The sequence below is a fragment of the Eulemur rufifrons genome, chromosome 15, assembly GCF_041146395.1.
Source record: "Eulemur rufifrons isolate Redbay chromosome 15, OSU_ERuf_1, whole genome shotgun sequence".
NCBI lineage: Eukaryota > Metazoa > Chordata > Mammalia > Primates > Lemuridae > Eulemur > Eulemur rufifrons.
This window is the reverse complement of record NC_090997.1, coordinates 73,823,002-73,848,591: the sequence shown is the minus strand read 5'-3', so window position 1 is coordinate 73,848,591 and position 25,590 is coordinate 73,823,002. Positions and strand designations below refer to the sequence as shown.

Genomic DNA, 25,590 nt, shown 5'->3' with positions numbered 1-25,590 from the left:
GGGATACTTCAAGTCAATTCAATGTCTAATTAAGGTTAAACAGAACATGACCATGGAAAAAAACTATGGAATGTTTTAACTTAGGGAATCAATACTTATAGATCTTCTAAGAATTATGAGTTATTTATGGTAACAAGTAAAATAATTGGCACTTATCTTCACTTTCCAAATAAATAGAAAAATAAAATGGAGTAAAAAAAAAAAAGCTTTAAACTTAAATTGGGTTTGCTCTCAATAAATGACCTTGGTTAGGTTATTTATCCTTCCAGAAACCATGTTTTATGTCCATCTTAAAAATTAGGGTGTTGGAATGGCTGATTTCAAAAGTCTCTTTCATGTCCTTAGGCTTTATGGTTATAATTCTATGCATCTATTTTTGTTACATCCCAAACATCAGCTATTCTGTCATAAACAGGGTACAAGGACAAATAGAACAATAGTATGATCTCGAATCAATCTTATTTTCTTCTTCTAGTTGGCTGTTCCATGGAAAATTATTTCTGCTTCATAAATTGTAGATGAGGAAGAAAAAAACACTAATATTACCTTTATCATTTTTAATCAAAAGAATGTATGAAATATGCATTTGGCTACAATTCCATGCTTTCCATCAAAGTGAATACGCAAATATATAATAACACATGGAAATATATTAGAGAAATTTTTTTATCAGGATACAGAGAAACCACTCCAATAGAAACATTTTGGCCTGGAGGATGCTCTTTGATCTAAAAAGTTGAAACTTTTGGTGTTTTAAACACCTTATAGTAGGATCATGTAGCCAATTTATGTTAAATAATCCATTTTCTTAAAACTTTTCTGAAATTATGAAAAAACTAGTGAATTAATTACCAATAGGATGTGTTGTTAGAATAAATAACCTAATAAAGTATGGCTTCTTCTTCAGTGACCTTCTATACAGGTGCTCTAGCAAAACTGAAAACTATGTAGCGCAGGTGACAATAACAACTAGGCAATGAGTTCATAAGCAGCTAGTACTTAGATGAATGGAGAATTTGCTGCCCTTAACTGAGTATTGTATTTATTTGTTCCCAGATGCTCAAGTCAAATTGTGAAAATCATCCTTTACTCACTTGCCACATCAAATTCATTAAAAATTCTTATTAAGTATTATGAATGTATTAGGAATTCATTCACTTCTGTACAACTTCTGTTTTTCATTGACCATATATTTAAAATCACCACTCATTACTCTGAATAGCAACCCTTTACCTCTTCCCTGAAATTTTTATAGGGCCCTTATTTCACTTTACTTAGTTACTTTTGTTTTCTCTGCCCACGGGAATCTCAGCTCCATGAATTAGGAGATTTTGTCTGTATTGTTTACTGCTATAACTCCATGTCCTAGAAAAGTGCCAGATACTAAGTAGGCACTCAGTAAATATTTGTTGCACGTATGAATGCATCTGCACTGCACCCACCTAGTCCAAGCCAGCATCATCTCTCATTTGGGTTATTTCACCAGTCTTTGATCGTCAGCTATATCTCATATCCTTTTCTCCACAAACATTATTTTTGTTCACACAGCAGTGATTTTTTTTGAAAACTTACTTACTTATCAGGCTAGAACCCTTCAAAAACTTACTATTGCCCTCAGAACAAATCCAAACTCACATGAACAGCCTAGAATGCTCTACATGAGCTTATCTAATTTGCACAAAACTCCACGTAGGTTAATGGGGCTTTGCCTAGTGGTGGCCCTGCTCTTCCTTTATAGTCCAGTTTAGCATAGTCTCTTTCCATGGTTGTTCTCTTCCTCACCACTCTGTTTTGATTGCCCTTCATTTATGAGATCTGAAATAGTCTGTCTTGCTATTTTATCGCCTGCCTCCTTCTATCATTAATGTAAGCTCCATGCCACCAGGGCCCTGTCTTCACTGTTGTCCCACAGTGATTTCATTTCTACTATTATCTCCATAAACAAACAACCAGAGTACATGAAACAATTGAGACAAAAGTTAAGTGACAATTGCCTGTTGATTGTGTGTCTGATCCACTAGACCAAATCTGTTCAAGACACTTTTGCATGTTTTGTCCATCATATGTGGGCTGTCCAGAAAGTATCCAGCCATTGTTAATAAAATGAGAAGAGTTACAGGGCTGGATACTTTCTGGACAGCCCTCATAAATCACTGTGTCCTCAGTGGAAGCCCTATGTGTGTCATATGAGAACAACTCAAGAAGTACACAGGGACAGATTTAATGGATGCACTAGACACCTGAAGTCCCAGTCCATGTCCTGTGCAACATATACCATATCCACAACAATATATTGTAAGGCTTAGTATCATAAACTTCAAAAATGCATTTCTAATATTAAAGATGAAGCTTTGCAGTTAAGCCTTTTGCCACTGACTGAAGGAGCAAATTATTAGTTTTAGAAAACCAAGAGACTGGGCAAAAAAAAAAAAAATAATAATAATAATAAAATTCTGGGATCACACGCTTGTGGAGTAGGACAAAGCAGAAGTTATAATGGTGAAAGCTTTCTTGTTTTCTTTTTTGTTTCCTCCTTATTTTTCCATTGAATCTCTGTCTCTCTTTGTCTCTGTACTTTTTGGTTTTATGTTTTGTTCTTTCTCTCTCTGCCTTTCTCTCTTGTTCTCTGTCTCTGTCTCTCTATGATTTTCCAACCAGGCTCTTTCACACTGCTGTATCTTTCCTTACACAGGACCTTAGGGTTGCTCCTGGGGTTGAGAGGCTCCTGGGGAGCAGAAGAGGGATGCAAAGTACAGTTGTAAAACTTAGCAATAAACAAATGCAAGATATAAAGATGCCTGTGTTTGAGGTAAAAACCTCCTCAACCTGCCTACCTCATACAAACCCTTGAACCTCTTTAGATGATTCTCCATCAGTGAGGTCCCCATTTAAAAGGCAAATTTGTAAATGTGGCATTACTATATGAGTGGCAATTCAACTATTTTTTTACTAGATAGGGTGGGGAAAGGGGAGTGATTGGTATCCATATCCCTGTGGTATCCTCCCTCCATCTCTAAGTGGTCCAAATATAAGACAAGAGAAAAAGATACTCAGTAAGAAAAGTTGAAGGTCAAGGTGTTTCTATTAATATAGGATCGTACCATGATCACATATCTCCACCTAAAATATAAAATCATGTTTTCATTTAACTTTAGTACTTGTTAAATTTACAAATATTATTCTACATATTAAAAATAGTCTAGGAAATTTGCACCAGTGTATAAGTAATATTATTGCTTTAATAAACTTAACTATTATTTCCTTACTAAATTCACATTTTCCACTTTAATTTTGGTTATAGATTTACAAATGCCTTCTATGAACCTGAAAGAATGAATTAAGTTAAGAATTTGTAATGATTTCATACCTTGTATTTTAAACAAAAATATATAAATAAATTTTAACTCACTGGTCACTTAGTAGAGATCTTCACACCTTTCCAGTCCTAAGATCTATTGCCTTTCATTGTTTGCAGGACTGGAGGCCTTTCTAAAATGTTTAGAGTTCTCTAGATGTAACTCTCAATACCTGCAGGAAAATATAATAAAGGCCTATGAAATAAAGTCTCCATCGGGTGTTAGAGAAAAAAATATCCTCAATATTTGTTACAAGATTTAGAAGATAGGCTTCAGTTGTTCAGAAATGGTGTTCAATCAGGGAATCTCATTCATAATGAAATGAGGTAGATTAAGCTTTAGTGCAGTGAGTTGTTTTTCTTTGATGCAATCTGAATTCAGCTTGTAACCTTCTATCTTGACTTGAGATTCTTGGTATTCCCATTCATCATTTCTAGCAAAGTAGAGAAAACATCAGTAACTTAGCTCATTACAAGGAATGTGCAGTGTATACTATCCCCAATAGAATTTGACTAAACCAAAAACAACCAAATTGACTTATGTGAGAAAAAACTCAGAACAATAAAATATTGGCAGCTTACAAACATGCCATTCAGGTATTATGGAAATAAGCCATCCCAAATCACTCAAGGAACAGAAATAAAGCTAACTCACTATGTTCGAATGTCAGAGGGATTTTCAGGTAATAGCTTGTAAAATGAAGAGCACCTTTAGAGTTCCAATGTAAATTTCAACAACTTAAATCTTTCCTGCAGAGAGTAACAATCCTCAGGAATTCCAAAATAACATATTCCTAATAAAATTATGAGCCTCTTTCTGTAAATGAATTCTGCTACTTCTGTCATGTTCAATTTTCTTTGTTTTTGCTTTGTTATTTCAAAAGTCAGCTTCAAATCTTCTTGTGTAATTAGATGGGATTTAAATTGTAAATACATTATGAGAAAAAGTATTAATATTTTGAGTATCTACTATGTACTGGCTGCTTCATCACTTAAGCCTCATAACACCCTTAAAAACTATCCTCACTTTATAAAGGCTCTAACTGAGGCTTGGAGATGTCATGAGATTTTCAAATTTATATAGCTTATAACTGATGAAGCTGAGACCATCATTTGTATCCATTGACTCCTAAGCATGCAGTCTTTATACTAAATAACTTTGCTTTCATTTTAAAATTTTAGTATAAGTATATTATATTTAACATAACTTATTCTATAATAGTGTATATGATATATATTCATTCACATAGCAAGATGGTCTCTGACACTATTTGAACATACAAGAAGGCTTCCTGTAAGTCAGTACTAAGGTCAGGTGGCATGCCTGATTTGTTGGTGCCAGCCAACACAAAAAAAACTTGTCCTGAGTTAATAATTCCCTTGCCACGGCTACCTAACACTGTCAGCATGGAGCGAGGCTTCCTCCTTCTTTTGTCTTCTTTGCTTGGGGTCCTATTTCCCCATCGCAGCCACTGTCTTGCAGCCATACAGTCAGCCATTTTAAAGAGCATGATAAGGTCGATTACAGTTGGTTTGTAGAGAATTTCTAATATAAACTGGATGTCACACTTTATGTCGCAGAAGCACCAGTTTGTTTGCACAGGCCTTTTTTTCGACCATATACCCTCTACCTGGAATCCCTTCCTCTCTCCCACTCAAACTCATTTTTGGCCTTTAAATTAATCTCCTCCAGGAATCTTTCTGCGACATCTCCTCTGTATGTATTATTTCCCGTCACAGTACTGTGAAGGAATGATCTGTCCATAAGTCTGTTTTAGCCAGTATATTGAGGCTTTCTTGAAGGCAGGGTTGGGTTCAATGATTGCTTGGTGCTGGTCCTTCCAGGAAAATCTAAGAATATTTTATTGTGCAAATTATGTGTAAGTCCCCAGGGAAAGAATTTTATATATTTTTATAATAAATTCCTCAAGAGCTCCTCAAGACTATAAAAAACTATGATTATACATCTACTGCTGTTCACAGAAGTATATGACAAGGTAGAAAGGAGCTTAGATTCAGCAGTCACCATTCTATGAAGATATTTTTATATCTTAGTATTTAGAAAAAAATGATTTATATTTATGGCCACTGTATTTAAGCTTTAGTCATTTAATTGACTTCTTCTTACATCTAGACTCTTTGTAGGTTTTAATAACTACAAAATAACATCCTACCTGAGAAATATTATTCCAAGAGCAGCTCTCAAGGCTTAATAATAGATATTTCCAAGTATATATCCCTTTAAGACACAAAGAAGGTGGAAACTTAGGGTAGAAACTTTACTCCTCTGTCTCTCCTCAGCTTCAGTCAGGGGTCTCTTAGAGAGGAGGACTCTTCTGCCAGCCATGGGCAGTCTGAGAAGAGCTTTAGGAACCTCAACCCTGGAGGTTAATAATAATATGGATTGATATTTTTCTAGGTAGATGGCCTATCTGTTATGAAACAATTTGCTTTGCTTTTATGTATATTTGAACATGCTCAAGAAACAATCTATAGGTCGTAACAACTAGAAGAACACCTGTGGTGAATAGAGCTCTACTTGACATGAGGGCCCAGGCCTGGAAAGTGGTCTTTGTGCAACTCTGATTGCTTCGCATGCTAAACCATAATTCGCCACATAGAACTAATTTTGACAAATTCTAAAACAGGAAAACTTCCAGTAAGTAGGCAGGTCTGCTGACATTTGATAATATCTAGTTGTCAGTGAAATTTTAAAAGGTACACATGCCCACGTCGATTCCTGGATAAAAAACACACAGGCAAGAGTTTAGGGAATGAATATTAGTGATAAAACATTTTGCAAGAATTTTATATGGGATCATATGATAGGTAATATTTACAGTTCATGGCCTGGATAGTATTGGTTAATTAAAGGAATCGCTTGGGATAAGGAAGCACTCAAAAATGATTGTGGGTTTTTTTGTTTTGTTTTGTTTTACAATTCCTAAGAAGCCCAGAGACTTCAGGGAACCTTTCAAAGTTCTATAAAACTGAATATATTTTCCCTTTGGCTCATTATTTACTTGACTACAGGTCATTTATCTTGGCAGGAAAAAAATGTATCTGTCCAATATCAAAAGGCCTATAAATTTCAACCTTCTTTTATTGCCATATTACATCATGTGAGAATTTTTAGTTAAATAAAAAACAATTATTTTTCTTTATATTAGGATTTCCCTCAGCTTCTGCGATTTTAGTTTCCATTAAGTGCATATTGAAAATAAATTTCTTTATTTGATCACATGTAGATTTTCCATTAATGAAGTGCAGTGGTAACATTGTATATACATCCATGAATAATAATATATTCAGAAATAACTCTGAATATAACTGAATCTGTGAAAGTATCTTCTTAAAGATCTCTTTATTGCTTAATAATATAAATTTATAGTTAGGATTATGAATTATGCATATAGGGGACAGTTATTTTAGTTATAGGTATTAAATTTGTTAATGCTTTTTTTTCAACACTTACTTCTACATTGTATGCACAGGACAAAGTCCAGCCGTACCACCTCCATTACCGACAGAACATGTTTCCAGACCCACTCTGGCATCACCTACTCTTGAAGGCAAGTACTTTATTTTTTCTTTTCACAAAGATCTTTATTGCAGACAAAATATTACTAATGTAGAGGAAGAAAACAAAATAGTAAAAAAGCAACAGCAAGAACCAATATGTTCCTACATATTTAGTATGTCTAAACTACAATTTACTATTTCTGAAATTCCAATTTGCTCATTTTTAGACAACCAAAAATTTCCCCTTAAGATTCTATACTGGTGACCTTTAGCTTCCAGAAGAATGATCAGCTTAGTACCCTGGAAGTCAAACAAAAAAAATATCGGGACAAACAGACAAAGATATATTTTGTGACTCTTGAAGTTTTACTACAACCTGGTCAATTTTGCCTCTAAAGCTCTGGTGCCAAAGTTCCTGGGTTTAAATCTGAGCTCACCTTTTAATAGCTTTATAAATCTGGGAAGTTGCTTAAATTCATTATTCATGAGTTTTGTCATTTCTAGCAAGGAATAAGAATAGCACTGATATCCTAGGGTTATTGTGAGAATGAAATGGTGTGTGTGTATGTATATAAATATATACATATATATATACACCATTGTAACTATATGTATAGTTATAAGTGCTATATACATTTAAGAGTTAATACTACTAATAATTAATTTTTCAAAAGATTATGTTTCAAGATCAATGAAATAAAGGGAAGTGTCATTATAATCAATTTTGCTGGAAATTTAAAGTCATTTCTTTAAGTCTTCATTTGTTTATTTCTTTAACCATTATTTATTCAATCCCAACCATGAGATATATTTTTCAAAGTACTGGGGACTCAGAGATTAATAGAAAAAAGATCTTACTTTGCCAAGACTCAATTTACAGACATAAAAACACAAGTAATGAAAGCACACCACTAATTTTTTAGGAGTACAAATGGAGATATCTCCCCCAGATCTCAGCCCCCTTTCCGCTCCTAGCACTGTCTCAGCCTGAAGGGGATCTTCTGTGTACACATGTAGACTTGCCAGCCTGCTTGTTCAAGATCCAACAGCTGCCTAGTGGCTTTGGCCCCCCTGAGATTAGTGGTGATGACACTTATGAGGATTCATCCAGGAGGAGGCTACTATTGTATATCATTTACCTAGAGAGAAAGCAAGGGATTTAGAACAAGTCAGTCCAAAAAGGAAAAAAAAAAAAAGAGAGAGAGAAAAAAAAATCAGAGTTGTATTTCCTTTGGCATTTGGACTATAAAAGCTCATTTGACTTGAGATAATTTGACACAAAACTGACAAGCGACTATCTCACTGCCCAAAATGTTCACGGGACAAGAGACAGCCTATAAATAATAGCATGACTTTAATTTTCATGGGAGTCTAATTTTATTGTTTCAAGATAAACCCGAAGCAAGAAACTCAGATTCCCCAACTTGAAGGATACTTTGATAGGTTATTCAAATGTTTTGCTTCAACTTATCTCCTAGCAGAAGTTCATAAAATACCAAGTACAAAATATTTTGTCTATTAATCTGTCACTTGGAAAATCCTGTGTCATTTGTTAAGTGTGACACAAGTTCTGTTATTGTATTTATAGAGCAATTTAATTTGACATTTTATCCCAGAATCCAGTACTATTAATATGTTTAAGTGAAGAAAATAGAAATGTTTAAGGATCACAAGTCTTTTGTCAGTATCTACTTTTAAATACTTTTGTCAGTATCCCAGCCTTCCGAGTAGCTGGGATGATGAGCACGAGCTACTGCACCCGGCTAGTATCTACTTTTGCAGAGAGGCAGAGTCCTCGCGCGCCTTGCACAGAGGCTGCTACCACGGAGTAGCTTCCCGAGGAGTCCATATTATCCGGCGACGCTGAGATCATGGGCTTTGTCAGGGCTTGCAGATGTGCTGCCTGTGACTTCATTAACATAATTGATTAGGAACTAGGACATATTTAGTATTAATCAAGCTGTTTTTAGTGAGGCTGATTATGCCAGTCCTCTTGATGCACTATTTTAGTCTGGAGCTTCCTTAGGACCAAGTTGCAAGAAAATGGCTCTATGTAAAAAGGAGGAACTTAAACATGGCACGAAAGTATGCTATTTGATTTGAGGAATACATTTATAACAGGTCAAGACGTAGGGGCATAAACATATTCCAATTTTAATGTTTTAAAGAAGTAGAGCTTATATATAGACTGGCACATTACATTTGTTCATAGGAGTTTGGAAACAATTTAGAACTTTATTAACTAAATCTAAAATACTGTGCCTCTTATTATGGGTGAAAGCACTCTATACATCTGCAAAGCCCCTAAAAGGTTTCTTTCTGCTTTCACAGCTGTTTAAAAAAAATGGGTTTCTCATTGTCAGCACTCACTTTGTTCTGGGAAGTATCAGTGTATTTCTTACCTCGGGCCACTTACTTAGTGGCTTGAAGTTGTGTCTTGCCTTTCTGGAATTTCCCTGTTCCTCCCACATCACCTGCTTTATACACCATAATGCAGTTTTTATTACTTTGAATATTTGGATACAAAGGGTCTAATTGTATACTAAATCACCTGTTTCCTTTGATTCCTACTATATTTATAGATTACATTTGTCCAGGAAAAATTGGCTACAGTAGCTTTAAAAAAGATCTTACATAATAACCACCTCATGTAATCATTCTTGTCATCATTGTTTTCAATTTGTAATTAATTATGAATATAACTAAACTGACTTAAAATGTACCTAACTTAAATATAATGTTAATTCTCATAATCTTCCATAAATTATTAAATTTTGTGATAGAATTAACCTTTGTGTCTATTGGGAGCTCTCATTCAGGCTGCAAAGCCCACGAGTTCAAAGGGCCACTGTAGTTATCAATTTATTACCCAAATGGAGATGCTCTATGTGAGGTTTTTTTCCTCCAATCAAATAGTACCTTATAATATTAATATTATAGGTGGTTTTAGCCCTTAGCTGGAGAGCCCTTTTTCATTAAATGTATATTAGCATTTTCACTAATCTCTTACCCCCAAAACTGTACTTCTCCGAAGGAATTAGCCCCTCACTGCTCTCCGATGGAATCCTTAGTGGTTAAATGGAACAGCTTCAGGCAATTTTGCCCACCTGATCTCAATTGCCAAGAAAGGCAGAAAAGCTGTGTCATAAAGTCCTTGTCTAAGCAAAATTACCAGATATGATTCCATTCATCTTTGATCAACAATGGCAGAAGATTCTTTCCCACCTATTCAACAAAGACCTCTAAGCACTCCATTTTTGTCATTGATCACTGAGAAGTTAAAGACTTCCACTCACATGTAATCACTGGCCATTTAGTGTAAAATTACCAGGACTCCTTTATTGTAGCAAAGACGTGAAAGGAAGAGGTTAATACTTAAATTATTTTTTAATATTAATATTCTCTTATATACATACAATTTGCATGAATAAAGTCAAATAGAGGAAGGTGAATAAATTCCGAACACCCTGTCATTTTCTTGAATGAATATATACCTGGTACTTAGTATTGCAATTTTAAATGATATTATAAATGCCATCAAAAGAACTCTAGAGAGAAGACCAGAGTCCTACAGTCTGATCTCAGCTTTGATACTAATGAGTTGTATGATCTTTGACAAATCAATTGACTTCTTAGTACCTCCATTTTTTCACCTATAAACTGTGGAAGTGGAATTTAAATAGTCTCTAATGTTCCTATCTGCTTTTACACCCAAAGATTCCATGCTTATTTTCCTCAGGCTGGTGGATTGGTAATAAGCTGCCTTAATTAAGAACAGAGTGAACCCTTCATGGCTTTGCCTAATGGTTAAATAGCTACAGTAGATGTATAAGGTATGGTTGTGGCTTCTATAGAGATGTCAAACTTCTTGGGCCAATGGATAGTACTACGAAGCATTATTTACTGAAATACAAAAGTGAGTTGTACCGATGATAAAGGCTGTAAATGTTAGGAGGAAATGAGATATGAACGAGGCATGACTATATAGTAAAACCACAAGTCTTGCATTGAGCCATGAAGAGTAAGTTAGTTGAATTTGTACACGTACAGAGGAGAAAGGAACATTACATGAAATTTACTATAAGATAATTTTTTACCATAGAATGCATCTGAGGACAATGTTCTACAGGAGCTAGTAATGTTTTATTTACAATTCTATTAAACCGAGAACTTTATCACCTTAGCTCTTCAGTGAGATATATCCTGAGAAGCAAAAAAACATAAAATAATAAAATAGAAATTTGGCCTCAGTTCTTATTCTATTAACTCTATGACACAATAGAGTTTATTGAACTTCTGGCCAATATAACATTTTTCTTTGCTTTATGTTGAAATAAACTCACATCTGTTGGTGATTTTTAATGGGATTGACCTTTAGTTAAAATTTTTTATAAAATGTATAAACCAAACTACTTTTAGTACCTATTTAACTTAGAAAGTTGCTAAGGGATCTGTATAAGATAATGCATATCACAACAGCACATTTTCTATCACAGTTAAGTACTCAACCATTAGTTGCTATTATTATTATCATTTTTATATCAGGAAATTTCTTATATATATAATAAACCATTAATTTTATGGTAGCTTTGTATTGGTATCGATCAAGGATAATAAGATTACATTCATGACATTGGCCAGTATACACAAAATTCTAATATAATTTTTTAATATAGGACTGGGGCCATATCCTGAAAGGCTTTATATACACAACTAAAGATTTTACACTTCCTCACAGATTGTGTGAGACTGCTTAAGCAATTGAGCAGAGAGTAGTATGATTAGATTTGCATTTTAGGTCATGTATCAGCTATAGAAAGGATAAATTGGTGAAGAGTGGGCTTGAGGGTTTGGAGTATGAGACCATTTTAGGAGAGTACTTCTCGTGGGGAAAAATGATCCTACTTTTCTTTTAAACAATCACATTTTACTCTCAAAACAACTCCAAGCAGTAAATATGATTTACATCAATTTACAGAGACGATCAGAGAAATCAAGTAAATTATCTAAGATAACACAGCCCTAAAGATTATATGAGTATAACTGGAACTGGAAGCCAGGTATCTCCTACCAAGGCTCAGTCTATTTCCATTATCTTGGAAGGGCAATTAAGTTTGAAGGCTGAGCATAATTGCTAAAGTTCTTATCTGACTTGGTTAATCAAATGGCATTAAGAATAGGATCAGGTGTTAAGAGATAATAATGAGTTCAGTTTTGAGTTTGCTGAGTGTATCTGGGTCCCTGCAACATTCAAATGGGTGATTAAGAGAATTTAATGGATGTAGTATTTATAAAGGTTTGAGCAGGGTTATGGTAGAGTATTCTAGGGCTGGCCAAAGGCCGGAAGCCTTTATCATTCCTAGGCCTGAAGAGGCTGAGGAATGGAGTGATTGACAGATCCGGAGAGTCTTATAACCTATAACTGATTAGAAGAGATGTCCAATTAGAGCACCTGGAGCTTGTGTCCTTCAGTAGAACACAGCCACTGACACTCTGTAAAATGATGTGTGTAAAATTCTCAGTAAGCAGGGAGGAAGCTAGGGAATAAGTGCCAGCTCTTTCTTTTTCCGGCTCTATTATGTCTTGATGTTGTATCCATAGGCCAAAACAACCCAAAACCAGAGGACCTGCGGGTTGGTTAAGGCAATCCACAAAGGTCAAGGTGGAGACTGGACCAACCAAGAGAGCATACTGAGACTGCCTCATGTCAGGCAGGACAGTGGGCTTGATTCACATAAGTGGTCATCTCCAGTGGACAATTGAACATAGGAGTCTGGCGTTTACAAACAAAGGAGATACAGATATTAGAATCATAAGCTTAGCCCTAGCATAGCAGTTCCTTGAATATGTTATGAGGAACTCTAGTTCTATGATATTCTTGGTGGAGAAAAAGTTTTCATGACAAAATACTTGGGGTGAGCATAATGTGTTATATTTTCTTCTTGGACATCCACAATGCACACTTGCCTATCAAATGATCCAAGAAAATACATACATATAAAAATCTGTTCAGCTTTTTTTTAAACCCAGTGTTCTCATGTTTTTTTTTGATCACAGAAATATTTCCTTTCCTAGTAACATTTACCAATCTGCAAAGGAAAAAGTGATCTCAAAAACACTCTGTGTCATACAAAGGTTAATTCCAAATATAACTGAAGAGTAGGTCAGCCTTGAATGTGAGTGAGGCTGTCTAGTATACAGTGTACACTTAAGAAGGGAAATCTGGGAAAATACATTGATTTAGTCAGGGTTCTCCAGGAAAATAGATGTACCAACAGGATGTATATATACCTATATATCTCTATCTCCATCTATCTGTCTATCTAGAGATATTTTAAAAAATTGGCTTATGTAATTATGGAGGCTGGCAAGTCATAAATCTGCAGGGCATACAGGCAGGCTGGGTAGGGAATAGTTGATGTTGCAGTCTTGAGTCTGAAGACAGTCTGGAAGCAGAGTTCCTTTTTCCTTGGGAAGCTTTAGTCTTTTCTCTTAAGGTCTTCAATTGCTTGAAAGAGGCCCACCCACATTATGAAGGGTGACCTGCTTTACACAAAGTCTACTGATTTAAATGTTAAATCACAATTAAAAACTACCTTCAGAGCAACATTTAGACTGGTCTTTGACCAAATGACTGTTACCATAGTTTAGCCAAGTTGATACATAAGATTATCACAAATATCATCAGAAGACAGACTGAGCAAGCCAAGGATGAGAGAATATGAAGGAGAAATGTAAACAGTGGGGCCAAGTGACCCAGAGAGATCGGTAGGACAAAGACTGAGCAGGAACCTTTAGATTTGTCAATTAGAAAATCATGATAATTTACTCTCGACTCTAAATTTTCTCTCTGCCACATACAAATGAGGGTGTAGTAGTCTGGAGTTTGAACTAAAGGTCCCACTATAATATTCATATCATTAATAGTTTCCTTAACCTCTCAAAAACTGGGTTTCCTCATCTGCAGGGTGACATTATTGAAATAGATGATCTCAAGGCTCTATTTCATCTCTAAAATTTTATCAGGCTTAAGCTTGTATTTCATTCACTCTTTTTTCTAATCTACAGGAATACATTTATTTCATTTCGTTTTTGTTACACAGTGGGCTAATCAATACTACCAAGTGAAAAAGAATTTTCTATTTCAGAGGCTTAATCCTTCCAATATTGTGTGGTTGTTCTTTCTAAACTTTTTTATTTTACAGTGGTTTTACATTTATAGAAGAGTTGAAAAGATAATACAGAGAGTTCTTTTACACCTTTCAGCAAGCTTCCTCTAATGCTAACATCTCACATAACCATGGCTCACTTACCAAAACTGGAAAATTAATGTTGGTACAACACAATTAACTGAATTATTAACAGATTATATTTGGCTTTTACCTTCCAATGGTTGGTAAAGTTTTTTTTAATTTATTTTTTATTATGTGTGTGATGGAGATGTAGATATTAATGTAAGTAAATACAGCTTTTCTCCCTTACCCTAACATCTAACGAGTGTTCTAGATTTGCCTGGTCAGCTCCAGAACATTTGTGTTCTGTTCAGGATATCCTAGATGAGCAGAACAGGAAGTCCTCCAGTTAAATTAATTCATGTTCCAATGGGCAAGGGTAAGGGTTAGGGTTATGGTCACAGGATATGCATGGTGAGAAAAAAGATCACGAGAAGGAAATAGGAGAGACAGCATGGCTGAAATAAGGTTTTAGTGGTGCTTTTGGAAGAGAAAAGAATTTGGGGGAGGCATCCCTGAGATGAAGGAGTCTTGGGAAACTAGAGTAAGAATAGAACCTTTAGAATGTTTTGCTTTGGATCATATGATATTGGTTCTTTGAGAGATTTCAGGAAAGATTTAAATTTATCTTCATTGCTTCTTGGAATTTTAGATCCTTGTTTCTTTTGATTACAACATTGTGCTAGGGCTGGGCATGAGGTAACACAGGTATATGTGAGTTAATATCTTAGAACAAGTGTCATTCAGCTTAGTATCATGAAAAAGTAGGTAAGTTAACAACTAACTGTTGAGTAAATTTTAAAAAAAACACAAAACCAAATAGATGAAAAAAAATCAAGAAAAAGGAAATGAAAAATGGAAATAAATGGGAGTTTCCTATGGATTATGAAATATTATATGAAGACATTTTAGTAGATATTGTACTTCGTATTTGTACCTCTAAACTTAGAAGGTTCTTCTCTTGTTATATTGGTTTAAATTCCCATTATTAATTATTAAAAAGACCTTTTGTGAAACTATTAACTTTTTTTCACTGACCTGTCTATAAGAGAAAGTAGTTTTGTTTTTCTTGCCATCTATATCCGCCAATATAGCTAGAGGTATCCGTCTGTTTTGACTGTTCAGTAGCAGCAAGTATTTACCCTGGAGCTCAGAGAGTGGCACCCACAATGGGGGAACGAGTGAAGGAGACTTCTGTTCCAATCAGAGCCAGCTTCCTGCCTCACAGCCCTTCTACAGCAATTATGCTGGTGTAAAAAATAATTTTATCCTCGTATTTTAACCCATAAAGGACCAAGGAGGAAGTTAAGGATGGGATGGCTTGTGAATTGGAATGAATGTGATCTACTAATAGCTTTCTTGTTATGGAATTCTGATTAGAACCCTCTTGTGCCAGCAAATTTTTCTCATAAAACATTTTATAAAACAGAGTCAGTTTCCTCCAAAGCTCTTGTTTACAAGTACCAATTTTTCTTTATAAAACAGTTATTTGCTACTTGTGTCTGTTTGATTTAAAATTCCTTCCTATTATACCAGCATGTTGCAAGTCCAAATGGTGTTATTCTTCCTCTCTAGAACCATTGAGGAAAGTGGCTACATCTTCAAGACCAAGTCCGTTTTAGCCAAGTGGAGTAAAGAGTCCTGGCAATTGTTCATTTAATAAAGGATAAGGGATAGGGATATTTGTGTCAATTAAGTGAGGATTTTGAGTGAAAGCATTTTTAATCTACCAGAATAAACTTCATATTAGGAAGGAGAAGACATAAAATGTGTTATCAGTTTGGTATAATCCATGAGAGACAGTAAAATTTATGTAGAACATCAGTTAAAACCTGAATTCAACATATTAAAACTATTAAAACTTGGAAAGTTGTAATACTCCTTGGGCACTTGTTTTTCTTTTTAAAGAATTACTATACATTAGACATATTTTTAAAAATTGAAAGTCTTCAATGGAGAATCAGACTTATAAATGTGCCCAATGCACTAGTAATTTAATGTCAAATCATATTTAAAAATAGCTATTGAGTCTTTCTAATTTATTTAATAAATGAAGCCCCAAATTCTCGAGGGTCTGTTGTAAAAATAGCAGTATCTTTTACATTGTACTTTAAGGTATTGCATATTTTGATTTTGAGTTACAACCAACTTTTTCTCTATTGATAATTTAGTCAAGAGAAGAAAAATCTCAATTTTCTATTGTTTTTAGGCATTCTTGACATTTTAAATAGAATGAAGTAGTCTTGCAATCCATTTCCAACTACAGACAAAGGTAGAAAAAGCATATTGAATAAAATATGAAGAAAATAATCTTATATAAATTACATGATATTATAAACAAAAAGTTGTTAGAAAAGAAACTTATATTTGTTTTCCTTACCCTTGTAGAAAGACACATTGGGAAAGTTTGCAATAAAAGATCTTGAGAAAGAAATGCTTCTGCATAAAAATTTAAAACAGTTAAGAGTTTTTCAAGAATCTTCAAATGACAGCAAGACCAAACAAACAAACTGAACAAAAGCAATTGTAATTTATAGAGTTATAAAGAGACAATTGCATGCAAATTGAGAGCTTTTTCCTTGAGTACAAGTCAACAAACTTTAATTGAACATTTACTTTCTGAAATATAAAAGCACTGAGTTGAAAAATAAAATTCAGTCTCTCCCATTCTTCCTCCCTTTTCCCTCTCCCTCTCTCTTTCTCTCTCTCTCACACACACACACACACACATGCACACACACGGAGGTTGCCTTTGATGTTTCACTTCTGTATAGAAAGTGAAAAAGAACAGTTGTGCCAACTTTCATCTGTACATAGTCAACCCATTCAAAATAAATGCAATCAATTATCTAAAAAAGTTTTAGTGTTTTTTAAAAGGTTTGGGGAAAATCTATCTTATCCATTTTAAGTAACAAGTATAATTACCATAGAAACTTTTTTGTGATTTGAAATATATTAAATAATCTTTCTCTTTGCATTCCCTTTTGCATACTACATTCAGAAATAGAAAAAAATTGTCATCATGTCAAAGAACTTTGGTTGTGCGAGAGCTGAAAGATGAGTTTGGCAGTGATGAGGTAGAAGGTGGCACTTCTCTTCTCATGCCTCAGATAGCTTGCAAGTTTTTGATAGAGTATCTACCTCAATCAAGCTTCATTTTCCATATTATGGAGGACAGAACAAGGTTTGTGGTCATCCTTAAATTTCAATCTTTGTTCTATCACTTACACGATTTGTGGAGGTGGCCAAGTTACTCATTTTTCCTGAGCCCATTTTCCCACAGGCTGTAGAATGTGTAGACTTTTACTTGAGGACCAAGGATATGCTAATGCATGTAAGATCACGTGCTTTATGCTATTAGTATAATTTCTTACCATCTTGACATTAGTCAAGTGGAAAGATATTAGTGTCTTTCCCACCCAAAGTAAAACATATTCTTTTACCTTACCCTGTCCGTATAAAATAAAGTAATTATTCAGATCCCTTCACCACAATCTTTCTGAGGCTCAAAGGAGAAATGTAGCATCAGATCTTAAAAAACTTTAGCTTTAAACTGACAGGATCTGGAGTCCTTCAGGACATTTATTTCATCGATGATATTTTATCACTAAGCTTCCGAACCTGTATCTGCAAGACATGAGCTGTCACTCCACACCTCAGTTCCTTGAGTTAGCATTAATAAGAACACTTGTCATACTCAGTTCAGAGTTGGGTCCCACATACCATTTTTAAATTAACCTGAGGTTATTTCCCCCAGGAGTAGCTTTCCCATTTCACTCAGCCCTCCTGAGTTTGAGCCTCTTTGTGGCTTCCAAGTACTTCACCCCTACTGTTTCTCAAAGTCCTTATTGCAATTGTGACCTTTCTCACATCTCATTCTCACACTGGTATTCCTGGTAGAAAGCTTTCTAAAACTCCAGACCCTGGCAAGGAGTTTGGCATAAGGCTAAATAAACATTCGTTGATTTAAGTGAATAAATTGTGTATCTAAAAGTCTCCAGGTAGTCACAGAAAAGTGCTATAGAATTGCTGGCTGTTAGTTGTTTGTTGTTAATAACTGATAATGAGAAGAACTGGCTTCTAAGAATATTTCAGCTGTCACTAAAGAAAAGTCAAGGCGAAGAAAATGGATTCAGGGCCTGAAAGGCCAGCTTAGTTATGCCAGATAATTCAAGTGAAGTCCTTAATTTAGAGAGCTTTGCTGTCATAGCAACCTAATTACAATGTAAAGGGAGGTATTCTTACCATGTTTCTACAAAGTTGCATTCTTTGATAAGTCCCAAATTAAATTCAGAGAAAATTTTTGGAGAAAAAAGAAAAGAATACTTTTACTGAATTCTTTTTTTTTCCTAAGTCATCTTTTGTATTATTAATTTATGATCACAAAGTCCAATGTGACACTTGTCACCACCCAGCAGCAGCCAAAGTTTTTCTTAAAGCATCACTCAGAATCAAATAACTTCCCTGCTTAAAATCTCACAGTGGTCTCCTTTGTTACTCACAGTGAAATGGAAAATTCATAACATGGACAAGATTCTACAAGATTAACCTCTGCTACATCTCTGGCCACAGCTCTTATCACCATCCCCCAGAGTCCTCCACTCCAGCCATATTGGGCTCCAAGCATGCTCCCATTTTCAGGGGCTTGGCAGATACTTTTCCTCTGCTGAAAAAAGCCTTTTCCCCATTAGCCCAAAGCTCTCCTACTTTTCTCAAGAATCTTTTCAAATGTTACCCATTTAAAAAGTTTACCTCTGATGCAACTTAAAAGAAGCAAAGTCACCTCCTACCCTCTCAGGCTCTAATCCTCCAAACCAAATTTTATTTTTTTCTGACTCTTATCACCACCTGGTATCATATACATATATGCATGTTCATTTTAAGGCTCTAACATGGATTTTTCTCTTGCTTTAAAAAAGTTTAAGTCATATCAAAACCAGACAACATTCCATAGCTATTTACAACTCTAAGCTTTTTAAGTTACCTGTTCCCTGCAAAACTGGGAAATAAATGCAAGATGATGCATATTCCATTTGGGAAATAAGGAATGGATAGGTGAAGAGGGACTTAAATGCATTCTACTTATTTCCCTGCCATTTATGGTTGATGATGGAAGATATATGATTTATTTTCACTTGCATAAGGCAATGGCTACTAATTATAGAAAAAGTGAGACTGGAATCCACTTGTTCTTTTGCAGCATAGTGCCCCTTCATAACATGTCCATTCTTACTTGTGCACATTTTTTTCCTGGAGTTTCTCAATATAAACTATTACAGACAGACTCTCCGGCTATAGAAAAATAAGAATTAATTCGTATTTAGTCAAAGGGATCAATAAATGTCACACCTAGAAAAATTACTCAAGATTATATGTGGTCGGGTTTTCACTAGTTGTGAAATATAGTAACAGCTGGTCATTATTATCATTATTTTTGAACATCCACTCTGTCCCAGGCACTTTAACTCAGTTATCTGTCTTCCTCACAGTAAGTCAGCAAGGTAAGTTTTATTAGTCCCACTTTTCAAATGAGGAAAATAAAATTTGGTGTGTCATGGACATTGCCCAACATCACACACAATCAGAAAAGATTAAGGACAGAATTCAGACCAAGGTCGCCAACTCTAGCATCTGTGCTTTCTCTGCTATAGAGCACCACACCCCTCTATAGATAACAATGGGAGAACTATAATAATCCCTTGTGCTATTGAACTTATCTGCTTGTGTAAAATTTTCCATGGTCATGCTGTGAGCTGAGTTCCAGGCCAATCTCTGCCACTGTAGAGAAACAAGCTGACAGTGATGAGGTATGTCGGAATGCATTGTTATAACAGAAACAAATCTTTATTTACTTGGCTGGAACTAAGAATACATCAATTCTGGCTGTAGAGTGTTAGAAGAAAAGCACCAATCTGACATGTAGAATTTGGATAATCTCTACACTAGTTAGGCAAAGAGGAGAGGAACAAAACATAAGACAAAAATGAAACATTATGCATTTGTTTCCCCCTTTTGCTAGCGACTGGCATCTTAGGAAGCTTTACAATTATAATTAACTATTGTGCATTCTCTGGCTTTGAGATGGCATAAAAACATTTAAAAGCAAGAGAAAAGCCCATTGTAAGGGCTTAGAAAGTAAAAAGTAAGTCATTTAATTTTTCTTTCATCTGATGTTAATTTATGCAGAAGCTAATAATATATTTGTGGCTCAGAGCTGTTCATTGTAGGGAGGCTTGCTCTCCCAACCAGCATTTCCTGTGACCCCTGCCAGATAAAGCCATCATTTCAAGGCTTATGACACTTTTGTCAGAGAAAGGCAATATGCTGATAAATTCACATCCTATAGAAACATTTAATTGCTAACCTTCTGAAAACCAATGGGCTTAAATGCTCTAATCCTTCTGTAGCTGTTACAAACAAAACAGCAAATAAACAGAAAGAGAAGGGTGAAGCAGAAATTGCTTATGCGGGTACATAGTCAGGTGGAAAGGAAGGAGTCCTGTTGACTACTGAGGGAGAAAAGTCAGGAGAAGGAGATTTCGTAAAAGAAACATGGGTTATTTTTATATCCAAGTAGGATATAATTAAATTGTGTCTTTTATACATGAAAAGTTTACATTCCACTGCTGCCAAATCACCTATGGAACAGAGACAATAGTGCTTGAAGGAATGAATGCAGAATCTTCAGAAGTTTTAAATGAAATTCACTATGAATAAAGAAAGTCCCATAATGACAGCTTAAAGGTCTAATTCATAAAAATGTTATTAAAGTACATTATTTATACCTGCTTTTTGTGGACTTCTGCTCTTATTCATGACTCTCACACTGTATGGCTATAATCACAGACAGAGTATATAATGGAAGCATTAATTCAACCAGAATGAAGGCAAGAATACTGTATCACCATAATAAAGTCCCAGCTGTATTAATTTAAAGGGTAGAATTTATTGCACAAGAGCATTCTCTTTAAGAAAAAAATAAGAAAAGAATGTCTTTCATCTGTGGCCTCAAATATCTACTTCCATCATGAAGTTCTGTGTAAGATTAATTAATTGGCAAAAAATTTTTAGCGAGGTATGTATTATCTACATTATGAAACTTAGAGACTTGGATACTGAGTTGTGATCAATACTATGGCATTGATGGTTAGTATGAGCTTAGAAATAGTCACAAGTAATCTGTATTTTTATGGTGCATGACATCGAAGGGTGATATCTAGTAAATGCCTATTCAATTGTCTGGAACGTGTATTTATTTAGCAAAGATGGAAAAGCCTTGCCACATAAAATTTCTCAGATAAGCTGAATATAAGGATACTTAAGTCAAAAGTATCTTTATTCAAGGTTTAAACATAATTTGCATATTTAATATTCATAAATCTTTAGGAAAAGGAAAAGTGGAATTCAATTGGTTTATTTCTGAGTCTGGAACTATCAAAATTTGACTTTTGACTTTCTTCTTCTGATTGGATGAGCTGTAATAGTACATTGCAGACACGTTTAGACAAAGTGTGAATATATTTCTCCCTACAACACTAGATTATCTTTAGGAGTCATGAAAAGCGGTTCTTTATAAATTATACTTCTAATGCTAAAAGAGAGTATTGTCTTTGATCTCGTAGGTAAGAAAGCTCTATACCTAAGGGAGTGAATTAATTCCTGTATTTAATAAGATGCAATCATTAGTAGACAACTTAAGCATTCATCCTAGAACTACATATTGAATTTCTTCAGTGTTGTAACAATCTTATAATAGCTCTGGATAACGGAAATCTTTGAATGCATGTATACCTAAGATGAGAGACAAATGACAAAGAGAAAGGTATTTCAAATATAAGGTAAATAACAGTACTAATTAAAGATAAAAATCAGTCAATTTCCAAGATTAACTGCACTTGTACTGCCTCAAATCTAAAATCACTGAACATTCCATTTCAACAACTATGTACTGTACATGACTTTGTTATTTGAAATGACTATGCTTACCAGAAAAGTATCCAGGGATATCCAATTGCTATACACCCGGATAGCACATGGGGTTCTCTCTTTGCCCCTCGGACCAAGACTTTCTCAGATTTATGGAACAGGAATCTTCCATGAAGTTTAGAGGGTCCACAAATGGTTTGATGTGGCATGTAGACTTACTGCAACCTCTGGGTGCAAACATTTTCTGAGCACTCTTGTTGATGCAACCACTCAGAAAGGGCAGTGGAAGTTATGTCTTCAACACACTGCCAGATAAATGTCATCGGGCTGTAAATGCTTGTTGACAAGAGCCAGATTTGAAAAATAGCAAAATCAAAATAGATACCCTTAATAGCTTACTATGTTATTTATAATGAAACTAAACATGAAAACAAAAAATTAATTCTTTAGCTTACCTGCAATATCATTCCTAAGACATTATGTTTTAATTTTATATATCAATATCTTACTTTAGGTATTACATAAACAACAGGTTTAGAAAGTTCAAACTATCTTGTTCATTATTTATAAACAATATCAGCAGCCCACAAGTTTACATATTTGCCGTCAGCCAGGCACTTTGCAGAATGCTTTGTAAACATTATCAAACTCTGAGGGAGGTACTATTATTCTACAAATGAGAAAAATAAGGCTCAGTCAGATTAAATTACTTGTTCAAAGTCACCAAGCTATCTAGAGGGAGAATTGACTTAACAATAATCCTTCATTCCAACCTTGGTTTTCCTTTCATACTAAATTTTCCTAAAGGAAATATTTTAAACTTCTTCTCTAGAAAAAGAAGGAGAAAAGAAGAAAGCTGAGAAGAATGTTACTTCTGTAACAAAAAAGAAAGGTAAGAAATTCAAAAGCTACCTACCACATAAATCCATTAGTATCCCTTTTTTTTTTCTTTGTTCCTTGAAGAGTATGGAAGATTGGTATCCATTTATAAAGCTACTGGTAAAGCTATTATTTTTCTAGAAAAGAAATCCCCTTAATAAATTTATTGTCATTGTTATTAATGAACACTTAAGATTTCTAAATATTTCAAATAAAATTGAAATTGATACATTTTTATAAAGAAAAGTCAAGCCTAAACACTTTTTGAAAAATTACAACTGTTTGATTGTTTTCCTTAAGAGCAGCTGCTCAATTCTCTCTAACTCCCTACTTTACTTTACTATATATGTAAATTATAGTTGAAGAGATTACTATTCAACTCAGTTTAATAAAAAATATCCTTCAAAAGAACAAATTATTTTATGTAGAGGGAAGAAAGTATTTGATTGATTTGCTATATTTAACTTATTTTAGTTGGTTGTTTTCAAATAGTTCATGTGATTTCCCAAGTGAACCTCAAAGATTTTGTAGCTTTTGACATGGTTCCAGTGACCTCATAGCCCAGAGAATATTCAATATATTCCTTTTAGCATACTTTTGTTGAACTATTGAATTTGAACATAGTTAATAATGTCATCTAGTGTTTCCTCTGTCATGAAAGAATTTTATTTTTGCCCTTAGCAAAAAATTTGACCTTCTAAAGAGAAAGTATACCTAAACCACTAGTCTATAATGAATGTGCTAGTTCATTTTTATTTAACGTGATTTATGGCTCTGATTTAGGTTTCCTCTATCCAAGGTGCATTGGATGCCTCAATGGTAGTCATATGTGCCCTGACATATATGAATTAAACAGGTAGAGGCTTATAATCTTCTTTTTTTCACCCACAGAAAAAGAAGATGTCCCAAAGAAAAGTGAGAAGGAAACTGCCATTGATGTGAAAAAAAAAGGTATTGCATATTGTTTCCTTTATCAGATTATGTTGAGGGTGTTTATTTCCTGAAATAATCTTGGTGCAACCTATACAAATTGGATACAGTTTCTAAAATCTGCCCATGAATAGATTTTCAAAGCAAAAGTTGTTCTAGATAAAGGTTAACTGGAAAGGAAGACTATTCAAGGCTACTGCAATAGGGGAGAGAGACCAGACTGAGTCTGAATTTAACACCACTGAAACAAAAAGCAGGAAAGTTTGTAAGATCTGGAATGCGGAATCATAGGCCATCTAAAAAAAAAGAAAGAAACTTTCCGTCTTATATCTCTATGACAGGAGGAAGTTTCAAAACTTGGGTACTATCTTGATGATTACATTTCAAAGGGATGGCTCTCAGATTCTTGAGAAAGGCCTTCTAGGTTTGTAAAACTTGATAGTGGCTTGTAAAAAGATTTACATTTCAAAGAGACACAGAAAGAATTTACAATTCCAAGCTTTCTAAAGTAAGTGCTCTAAGAAAAGGGAGGTCAGGACCCTGAGGTCAGAGAAGAAGCCTGTTAAAGTTTTATCAAGTTGAGGGCCATCTTGGTTTAGACATAATGAAATTGAGAAATGCTACATAGTATGCTGATACCACTTTGCAAAGATAAGCTGGGAGAGAATAATGGATCCCCTTAAGAAATAGGATTATTCAACTATTTGACAGCCTAGATTTTTGCTTTAAATATCATTCTATTTCTGTTCTTGTTCAAACATGAATATTGTCTTCTATTCAGGTTAGTCTTAAGTCTACATGAAACAGATAGTCATCTCAAGTATTATGGTTTGGTGATAAGTATTCTCACCTCAAATATTTCCTCCACCAGTGTCAGTGATGCTTGAAATTCTATCACTAGAGCCATTCCAATTTTTTGAGTTATGAAGGAATTGTCCTCTATTAAAATGCAAATCCCCTGAATTCTGTGTATATGGGGTGAAAAACTAATTCCTCTCAGCTATTAACAACTTAAAGTAAATGAGATTTCCAGATCTTCCCCGTGTAATAGCTGAAAACAGTGCCCTAGAAAATAAGGTGACAGGTAAGCTTAAATGAGGGAGATGCTGCAGAGAGAGCTCCAAGGGGGGACATTGTCTGGTGAGGGCAGGCTGAGCTAGATGGCATTCATGAAAACCAGCCATATTTTCAGATAATAATAGTATATGTGGAAAAAACAGTGGTGGTGAGGACCCTAGAAAGTGAGACCATAGGATGCTCTACTACATAATGATTACTCTTAGCAAGTAGCAAATAGAAATAAAAGGAAATCTCTGACATCATGCTATAAATGGGGTAGAAAAAACATAAAATATTAAGAGTTGCATGATTGTGTGGCTCATGAAATGAGCAAGAACAGACAGCTGGACATCCTGTGGGTCTGGGAGTTGATTGCCAATTCCTTTGCATCCAAATTTCCATTGTTAAGAGTGTATTATTTTAGAGTCTATCATATTGTTGAAATTCATTCATTTTGTCTTAAATTTTTCTTTATTTTTTCTGGTGAGATATATAGTGTACCACAGAATGAAAAAACGAAGTTCTGACTATAATATAACGCTACTGAGAAACTGGTTACTTGGGTCAGTGGATCTATGACAATTACATAGTGGGGTGGTAAAGATAAACCAAGGTGCTCCTTCCTGGGCCATTAGTTTTCCTAAAGGTATTGAAGAAGAAAGTTTTGAATTGTAATTTTCAAAGCAT

General features: G+C 34.6%; 1 protein-coding gene across 1 annotated transcript in view; it reads left to right on the top strand.

Moving 5' to 3' along the window:
* TRDN (triadin) overlaps positions 1–25,590 on the top strand; it is a 304,482-nt gene that overhangs the window by 88,774 nt on the left and 190,118 nt on the right. The window contains exons 10-12 of the mRNA XM_069489089.1: positions 6,850–6,927; positions 22,868–22,927; positions 23,806–23,865. Coding sequence (XP_069345190.1) covers positions 6,850–6,927; positions 22,868–22,927; positions 23,806–23,865 — 198 coding nt within the window. The remainder of the gene's footprint in view (positions 1–6,849; positions 6,928–22,867; positions 22,928–23,805; positions 23,866–25,590) is intronic.